The following is a 10,519-nucleotide window of genomic DNA, read 5'->3' as shown; positions in this document are numbered from 1 at the left end:
GCACACGCCTTCAGCTACGTAGCTGGCTACAGAACACACACCTTCAGCTACGTAGCTGGCTACAGAATACACACACCTTCAGCTACGTATCTGGCTACAGAACACACACACCTTCAGCTACGTATCTGGCTACAGAACACACACCATCAGCTACATAGCTGGCTACAGAACACACACCTTCAGCTACATAGCTGGCTACAGAACACACACCTTCAGCTACGTAGCTGGCTACAGAACACACACACCTTCAGCTACATAGCTGGCTACAGAACACACACTATCAGCTACGTAGCTGGCTACAGAACACACACCTTCAGCTACGTAGCTGGCTACAGAACACACACCTTCAGCTACGTAGCTGGCTACAGAACACACACCTTCAGCTACGTAGCTGGCTACAGAACACACACCTTCAGCTACGTAGCTGGCTACAGAACACACACCTTCAGCTACGTAGCTGGCTACAGAACACACACCTTTAGCTACGTAGCTGGTTACAAATCAAACCGTAATTGTCACATGCACCAAATACAACAGGTGTAGACCTTTGTTAAGGGATTGTTTATCAATAATGACTAATTATGTATACATTTCAATCAGGACTGACTCATCAGAATACTATGATGTATACATTTCAATCAGGACTGACTCATCAGAATACTATGATGTATACATTTCAATCAGGACTGACTCATCAGAATACTATGATGTATACATTTCAATCAGGACTGACTCATCAGAATACTATGATGTATACATTTCAATCAGGACTGACTCATCAGAATACTAATTATGTATACATTTCAATCAGGACTGACTAATCAGAATACTATTATGTTACTGTATAGATGTATGAATTTTCTTTTAATCCTAGTACTGAATATAATGTGTAATCATAATCAAGAATTAGAACAAAGACTGTCTGTTCCTTGGTAGAAACGAATGAACTTATCGTCAAACTGGCTAGAATGCTTATCTACACAGGGAGACCTTGGCCTGGTCGTAAATGATCTAAACCGGTGAGGGAACGATGTAGGAAGGCTTGTGAACTATACGGCCATCGTACCGGAGTGGAGGAGGAACGGGACAGGAGGTGAGGGAACGATGTAGGAAGGCTTGTGAACTATACGGCCATCGTACCGGAGTGGAGGAGGGACGGGACAGTTTGTGAGGTGAGGGAACGATGTAGGAAGGCTTGTGAACTATACGGCCATCGTACCGGAGTGGAGGAGGGACGGGACAGTTTGTGAGGTGAGGGAACGATGTAGGAAGGCTTGTGAACTATACGGCCATCGTACCGGAGTGGAGGAGGGACGGGACAGTTTGAAACCGAATGACGTCGTTTTCAGTTTATAACCTGTTGTAAATTGTATCATGTTCAGTACTCTCGAGAGTAAACTCTATTGCCTTATTTTGAGACTGGTCTCCGCCCATTTTATGCAAATAAGTATCTTACAAATCCTTAGAAATGGGCTGAGTGTATTAATTGAATTGGTTAATAAATATATAGTAATTTAATTCCTCTAACAACCTTCCAGTGAAATGCTGACTGACTGCTGCCCTTAACCAACCATGTGGTTTAATTGTTTCATTTTTTAACCCCCCCCCAACAATAAGAAATAAAAGTAACAAATACAGGACACACACAAAGACAAGGTACACCAACACACACACACACACACACACACACACACACACACACACACACACACACACACACACACCATCAGCTATGAACCTGGTTACAGGACACACACAAAGACAAGGTACACCAACACACACACACACACACACACACCATCAGCTATGAACCTGGTTACAGGACACACACAAAGGCACACCAACACACACACACACACACACCATCAGCTATGAACCTGGTTACAGGACACACACAAAGACACACCAACACACACACACACACACCATCAGCTATGAACCTGGTTACAGGACACACACAAAGACAAGGTACACCAACACGCACACACACACACACACACACACACACACACACACACCATCAGCTATGAACCTGGTTACAGGACACACACAAAGACAAGGTACACCAACACGCACACACACACACACACCATCAGCTATGAACCTGGTTACAGGACACACACAAAGGCACACCAACACACACACACACACACACCATCAGCTATGAACCTGGTTACAGGACACACACAAAGACAAGGTACACCAACACGCACACACACACACCATCAGCTATGAACCTGGTTACAGGACACACACAAAGGTACACCAACACACACACACACACACACACACACCATCAGCTATGAACCTGGTTACAGGACACACACAAAGACAAGGTACACCAACACACACACCATCAGCTATGAACCTGGTTACAGGACACACACAAAGGTACACCAACACGCACACACACGCACACACATACACACCATCAGCTATGAACCTGGTTACAGGACACACACAAAGGTACACCAACACACACACAAACACACACACACCATCAGCTATGAACCTGGTTACAGGACACACACAAAGACAAGGTACACCAACACACACACACACACACACCATCAGCTATGAACCTGGTTACAGGACACACACAAAGACACACCAACACACACACACACACACATACACACCATCAGCTATATGAACCTGGTTACAGGACACACACAAAGGCACACCAACACACATACTAACCCTCCAACACACTGATCTACACAATCCAATTGAACTGTTCATTTGACAGGATTTTGACATTATAAGACAGTAAACTACTAGCTAGTATAGCAGGCTGTGAATAAAGACCTGAACCCCTGGCCTGGTCTCCCTCTCCTGTAGCTGGAGTCTGGAGAGAGGACACCTGACAAGGTAACGGTGACACTCCGCTGGGGACACCTGACAAGGTAACGGTGACACTCCGCTGGGGACACCTGACAAGGTAACGGTGACACTCCGCTGGGGACACCTGACAAGGTAACGGTGACACTCCGCTGGGGACACCTGACAAGGTAACGGTGACACTCCGCTGGGGACACCTGACAAGGTAACGGTGACACTCCGCTGGGGACACCTGACAAGGTAACGGTGACACTCCGCTGGGAACACCTGACAAGGTAACGGTGACACTCCGCTGGGAACACCTGACAAGGTAACGGTGACACTCCGCTGGGGACACCTGACAAGGTAACGGTGACACTCCGCTGGGGACACCTGACAAGGTAACGGTGACACTCCGCTGGGGACACCTGACAAGGTAACGGTGACACTCCGCTGGGGACACCTGACAAGGTAACGGTGACACTCCGCTGGGGACACCTGACAAGGTAACGGTGACACTCCGCTGGGGACAGACTGGTTGAATCCACGCTGTTTCCACGTCATTTCAACAACGGAAATCTACGTGATGAAATTTAATCAACATGGAACTGATTTGGAAAAGCTGATGTGACACGGTTCAAATACTTGTTGATTTTATTTTTTTATTTCACCTTTATTTAACCAGGTAGGCTAGTTGAGGAACACCTTTATTTAAACAGGTAGGCTAGTTGAGAACACCTTTATTTAACCAGGTAGGCTAGTTGAGGAACACCTTTATTTAAACAGGTAGGCTAGTTGAGAACACCTTTATTTAACCAGGTAGGCTAGTTGAGAACACCTTTATTTAACCAGGTAGGCTAGTTGAGGAACACCTTTATTTAACCAGGTAGGCTAGTTGAGGAACACCTTTATTTAAACAGGTAGGCTAGTTGAGAACACCTTTATTTAACCAGGTAGGCTAGTTGAGGAACACCTTTATTTAAACAGGTAGGCTAGTTGAGAACACCTTTATTTAACCAGGTAGGCTAGTTGAGGAACACCTTTATTTAACCAGGTAGGCTAGTTGAGGAACAAGTTCTCATTTACATTTGCGACCTGGCCAAGATAAAGCAAAGCAGTGTGAACAGAAAACAACACAGAGTTACACATGGAGTAAACAATAAACAAGCCAATAACACAATAAACAAGTCAATGACACAGTAGAAGAAAGAAAGACTATATACAGTGTGTGCAAAAGGCATGAGAAGGTAAGGCAATAAATAGGCCATAGGAGCGAATTATTACAATTTAGCAGATTAACACTGGAGTGATAAATGAGCAGATGATGATGTGCAAGTAGAGATACTGGTGTGCAAAAGAGCAGAAAAGTAAATAAATATAAACAGTATGGGGATGAGGTAGGTAAAATTGGGTGGGCTATTTACCGATAGACTATGTACAGCTGCAGCGATCGGTTAGCTGCTCAGATAGCAGATGTTTGAAGTTGGTGAGGGAGATAAAAGTCTCCAACTTCAGCGATTTTTGCAATTCGTTCCAGTCACAGGCAGCAGAGAAGTGGAACGAAAGGCGGCCAAATGGGGTGTTGGCTTCAGGGATGATCAGTGAGATACACCTGCTGGAGCGCGTGCTACGGGTGGGTGTTGTTATCGTGACCAGAGAGCTGAGATAAGACGGAGCTTTACCTAGCATAGACTTATAGATGACCTGGAGCCAGTGGGTCTGGCGATGAATATGTAGCGAGGGCCAGCCGACTAGAGCATTCAGGTCGCAGGAGACGGGTGGCATAAGGTGATTTGGTAACAAAACGGATGGCACTGTGATAAACTGCATCCAGTTTGCTGAGTAGAGTATTGGAAGCTATTTTGTAGATGACATTGCCGAAGTCGAGGATCTGTAAGATAGTCAGTTTTACTAGGGTAAGTTTGGCGGCGTGAGTGAAGGAGGCTTTGTTGCGAAATAGGAACCAGCAACAGGGCTGGTTACTGAACCAGCAACAGGGCTGGTTACTGAACCAGCAACAGGGCTGGTTACTGAACCAGCAACAGGGCTGGTTACTGAACCAGCAACAGGGCTGGTTACTGAACCAGCAACAGGGCTGGTTACTGAACCAGCAACAGGGCTGGTTACTGAACCAGCAACAGGGCTGGTTACTGAACCAGCAACAGGGCTGGTTACTGAACCAGCAACAGGGCTGGTTACTGAACCAGCAACAATATATTTTTCATGCTGAATAAACTGAAAACATGAAGTTATGTATTGAACAGTTCTGTGTCCATGTTGACAAACCATAAAACAAAGTGACTTATTCTCTCTTTTAAAAAATAAACTAAATAACTTGTTTCATCTTAGATAAAAAGCATCACGAGTCTCATTTCACGATTTGAATTTTTATTAAATCACACTTTCAAGAAAACAATAACAAAACTGAAATGAAAACCAGGTTTTCCCCTGAAAGGACATCTAAGATGTGAAACTAATTCCCAGAGATCTGTGTCACTACAACTGAAACTAAACAGCATTTTTTTTTATAGCTAAAATCTAATCTTGCTGTCCGGTAAGAGTCAGAACTAAAGACCTTTGGGTTAACCACTGTGAAGAAACTTGTTGTTTTAACTCCTGGGCCTATTAATCATGATCAAGTAAAACTCCCGTCCCCTAGCAGTCCTGGTGTGTATCCACTAACACCTCAATGGAACCAAACAGAATCATACGGAACGAAACGGACAGGGACTAACTTTCATTTTTCACAATACTTTCAAAAACTTTTTTTTTTTTGTTGCAAAACATTTTCAGTTGCACAACGTTATGTCTATGGCCTAAAAATGTTTCACTACAGCGTGGTACTAAAGAATTAGCACCCAGATCAGTTTTAACTCCAGTCCTTACTGTTTGTTCTCATGTTGTGCGAACTGGACCCACTGGTTCCAGTTGTTTTCATGGGGTAAAACCTGTCCTAGACGCAGACAGCAGTCGATGGTCGGCTCATAGAACACAGTGGTCGTCTCAGCCAGCCTCACCCCCGTCTCCTCCAGCCTCACCCCCGTCTCCTCCAGCCTCACCCCGTCTCCTCCAGCCTCACCCCGTCTCCTCCAGCCTCACCCCCCCGTCTCCTCCAGCCTCACCCCATCTCTCCCTCTCTCTCCTCCCCACCATGAGGACGGCGGCTGGGCGGGAGAAGAGGGAGGGTTTGGGACGCCTGGTCATGTACTTCTTCTTGATACAGCCCAACTCAACGAGGGCCTGAGGGGGAGGGAGAGAGAGGAGGAGCAGAGGAGGGACGGGGAGAGAAGCAGGAGAGGGGGAGAGGAGCAGGAGAGGAGGAGGAGCAGAGGAGGGACAGGGAGAGGAGGAGCAGAGGAGGGACAGGGAGAGGAGGAGCAGAGGAGGGACAGGGAGAGGAGCAGGAGAGGAGGGACAGGGAGAGGAGCAGGAGAGGAGGGACAGGGAGAGGAGCAGGAGAGGAGGGACAGGGAGAGACAGGGAGAGGAGGAGTAGAGGAGGGGGGAGAGGAGCAGGAGAGGAGGGACGGGGAGAGGAGCAGGAGAGGAGCAGGAGAGGAGGGACAGGGAGAGGAGCAGGAGAGGAGGGACAGGGAGAGAAGCAGGAGGGAGTAGGAGAGGAGGGACAGGGAGGGGAGCGCAGGAGAGGAGGGACAGGGAGAGGAGCAGGAGAGGAGCAGGAGAGGAGAGACAGGGAGAGGAGGAGTAGAGGAGGGACAGGGAGAGGAGCAGGAGAGGAGGGACAGGAAGAGGAGGAGTAGAGGAGGGACAGGGAGAGGAGCAGGAGGGGAGTAAAAGAGGAGGGACAGGGAGAGGCGCAGGAGAGGAGGGACAGGGAGAGGAGCAGGAGAGAAGGGACAGGGAGAGGAGGAGCGATGGGGAGAGGAGCAGGAGGAGGGACAGGGAGAGGCGGAGGGACAGGAGAGGAGGAGGAGAGGGAGGGACAGGGGAGGAGGAGCAGAGGAGGGACAGGGAGAGGGAGGAGCAGAGGAGGGACAGGGAGGAGGAGGAGGAGAGGAGGGACAGGAGAGGAGCAGGTGAGGAGGGACAGGGAGAGGAGCAGGAGAGGAGGGACAGGAGAGGAGCAGGTGAGGAGGGGACAGGGAGAGGAGCAGGAGAGGAGGGACGGGGAGAGAGAAGGACCAGAGGAGGGATGTGCAAGGAAGAAGAGGGAGAGATGAACATGAGTGAACCTGACCAGTACTGGTGATGTCAGCAGCTGTGAAGGAGCGGGTGGTTAGTTACATTACATTACTTACCTTTCCTCTGTTGTATTTATCTTTTGTCATTTTAAATGCAACAAATTGCCATTCAAACAATAACTATTTTCTAATGAACTCAACCTTGAAGTCAATGATCAGCTGATCTAGCCTACATCCCCGCTGATCTAGCCTACATCCCCGCTGATCTAGCCTACATCCCCGCTGATCTAGCCTACATCCCCGCTGATCTAGCCTACATCCCCGCTGATCTAGCCTACATCCCCAATGATCTAGCCTACATCCCCAATGATCTAGCCTACATCCCCAATGATCTAGCCTACATCCCCAATGATCTAGCCTACATCCCCAATGATCTAGCCTACATCCCCAATGATCTAGCCTACATCCCCAATGATCTAGCCTACATCCCCGCTGATCTAGCCTACATCCCCGCTGATCTAGCCTACATCCCTGATGATCAGCTGATCTAGCCTACATCCCCGATGATCTAGCCTACATCCCAGATGATCAGCTGATCTAGCCTACATCCCCAATGATCTAGCCTACATCCCCAATGATCTAGCCTACATCCCCGCTGATCTAGCCTACATCCCTGATGATCAGCTGATCTAGCCTACATCCCCAATGATCTAGCCTACATCCCCAATGATCTAGCCTACATCCCCGCTGATCTAGCCTACATCCCCGCTGATCTAGCCTACATCCCCCGCTGATCTAGCCTGCATCCCCGCTGATCTAGCCTACATCCCCGCTGATCTAGCCTACATCCCCGCTGATCTAGCCTACATCCCCGCTGATCTAGCCTACATCCCCGCTGATCTAGCCTACATCCCAGCTGATCTAGCCTACATCCCCGCTGATCTAGCCTACATCCCCGCTGATCTAGCCTACATCCCCGCTGATCTAGCCTACATCCCCGCTGATCTAGCCTACATCCCTGATGATCAGCTGATCTAGCCTACATCCCCGATGATCTAGCCTACATCCCCAATGATCAGCTGATCTAGCCTACATCCCCGATGATCTCGCCTACATCCCCGATGATCTAGCCTACATCCCCGATGATCTAGCCTACATCCCCGATGATCTAGCCTACATCCCCGATGATCTAGCCTACATCCCCGATGATCTAGCCTACATCCGATGATCAGCTGATCTAGCCTACATCCGATGATCAGCTGATCCCCAGATCACATCCGATGATCAGCTGATCTAGCCTACATCCGATGATCAGCTGATCTAGCCTACATCCGATGATCAGCTGATCTAGCCTACATCTGATGATCAGCTGATCTAGCCTACATCCGATGATCAGCTGATCTAGCCTACATCCGATGATCAGCTGATCTAGCCTACATCCCAGCTGATCTAGCCTACATCCCAGCTGATCTAGCCTACATCCCAGCTGATCTAGCCTACATCCGATGATCAGCTGATCAGCTGATCTAGCCTACATCCCAGCTGATCTAGCCTACATCCCAGCTGATCTAGCTGATCCCAGCTGGGATCTAGCCTACATCCCAGCTGATCTAGCCTACATCCCAGCTGATCTAGCCTACATCCCAGCTGATCTAGCCTACATCCCAGCTGATCTAGCCTACATCCCAGCTGATCTAGCCTGATCCCAGCTGATCTAGCCTACATCCCAGCTGATCTAGCCTACATCCCAGCTGATCTAGCCTACATCCCAGCTGATCTAGCCTACATCCCAGCTGATCTAGCCTACATCCCAGCTGATCTAGCCTACATCCCAGCTGATCTAGCCTACATCACAAGAAAATGGCTATATTAAAAAAATAAATTTAAAAAAGGTGAATTTGGCTACAGAAGCAGTAGAAATGGAATGAGGTTTAATTTTGGGGGAATGCTGTTGAATGGAATGACGGTATAGTATTTATATATATATGTTTAGCAGCTGCCCCACCAAAGGTCTGTGCACGGCCCTGGTGTGGTCGTCGTTCCTACCTGCATGAGGTCCAGTACCACCACTGGCTGCAAGACCCCTCTGTAGTGTTCCAGTAAGACGTGTTCTGGTAAACCAGGCCGGGTCATGATGTGGTAGAGGACAGCGTCCAGCATGCCTTTACACACCGGCCTGTTCAGACTGCCGTCCACGATACGCCACGGACGACTGACAAACGACACGTCACACACGCCGCCGCTGTCGTCCTCTTCCTCGCACAGACCGCTAGCTTCACCATCCTCTTCCTCGGGCAGACCGCTAGCTTCACCATCCTCTTCCTCGGGCAGACCGCTAGCTTCACCATCCTCTTCCTCACGCAGACCGCTAGCTTCACCATCCTCTTCCTCGGGCAGACCGCTAGCTTCACCATCCTCTTCCTCACGCAGACCGCTAGCTTCACCATCCTCTTCCTCAGCTAGAGATGAAAATGGCTTCTCGCCGTCGCCCACTGAGGAAAATAAAAAACACAATGAAACACACCGGTGAACAGATCGGGGGTCAGCTGTAGTCTGGTTAACCGGGGTCAGCTGTAGTCTGGTTAACGGGGTCAGCTGTAGTCTGGTTAACGGGGTCAGCTGTAGTCTGGTTAACGGGGTCAGCTGTAGTCTGGTTAACGGGGGTCAGCTGAAGTCTCACCTGTGCTCTGTTCTGTCTCAATGGTAGATGATGGTTCCTCTTGTACCCTCTCTTCTTCTTTCCCTTCCTCCTCCTCTCTTCTCTTCATCCATCTCTCCTCTGCAGTCTCGTTCCTGTCTTTCTCTCAGGCTGCATCTTCTCCTTCTCCTCCTCCGGTGTCTCCTCCCTCTTCTCCTCCTCCTCCTCCGGTGTCTCCTCCCTCTTCTCAACCTCCTCTTCCTCCATCAGCGTTTCTCTTCTCCCTCTCTTACTACGTGGTTCCTGCTCTCTGGGGGCCACCATTCTTCTCTTGCGGAGGAGGGGGTTGTGGTGCTTTCTGTCCCCAAAGGCAGAGGCTCCTCGCTGGGCTTGGTGTGGCCGGTCTCTCTGCCTCTCTGTGGAGGTCAGTAGCCAGGGCTCAGCGTGACTCAGTAACACCAGACGCACTGAGCTCCCTCCCACCTCCAACACCAGCTCTTCCTCCAGCAAGTCCTACAGCCAATCACAGAGGAGAAAATGGACACATGAACCAATCACAGAGCAGAGGTACCTGTATGTTCTGTTTCAGTGTGTCTCTACCTGTATGTTCTGTTTCAGTGTGTCTCTACCTGTATGTTCTGTTTCAGTGTGTCTCTACCTGTATGTTCTGTTTCAGCAGTGTGTTTCAGTGTGTCTCTACCTGTATGTTCTGTTTCAGTGTGTCTCTACCTGTATGTTCTGTTGTGTGTCTCTACCTGTATGTTCTGTTTCAGTGTGTCTCTACCTGTATGTTCTGTTTCAGTGTGTCTCTACCTGTATGTTCTGTTTGTGTGTCTCTACCTGTATGTTCTGTTTGTGTGTCTCTACCTGTATGTTCTGTTTCAGTGTGTCTCTACCTGTATGTTCTGTTTCAGTGTGTC

The 10,519-nt window shown here is 48.9% G+C and overlaps 1 protein-coding gene across 1 annotated transcript; it reads right to left on the bottom strand.

The window, feature by feature from the left end:
- Positions 1–5,895: 5,895 nt before the first annotated feature.
- Positions 5,896–10,132, bottom strand: LOC135566567 (general transcription factor 3C polypeptide 1-like). Its single transcript, XM_065014255.1, has 3 exons — positions 9,642–10,132; positions 9,008–9,453; positions 5,896–6,060 (listed from the first exon to the last, which is right to left on the bottom strand). Exons 1-3 carry the CDS (start codon positions 9,727–9,729, stop codon positions 5,896–5,898), a joined length of 699 nt encoding a protein of 232 aa, XP_064870327.1. The 5' UTR covers positions 9,730–10,132.
- Between the last annotated feature and the right edge of the window lie 387 nt (positions 10,133–10,519).

The sequence above is a fragment of the Oncorhynchus nerka genome, unplaced genomic scaffold (assembly GCF_034236695.1).
Source record: "Oncorhynchus nerka isolate Pitt River unplaced genomic scaffold, Oner_Uvic_2.0 unplaced_scaffold_4186, whole genome shotgun sequence".
NCBI lineage: Eukaryota > Metazoa > Chordata > Actinopteri > Salmoniformes > Salmonidae > Oncorhynchus > Oncorhynchus nerka.
This window is presented reverse-complemented; position numbering and strand designations above follow the sequence as displayed.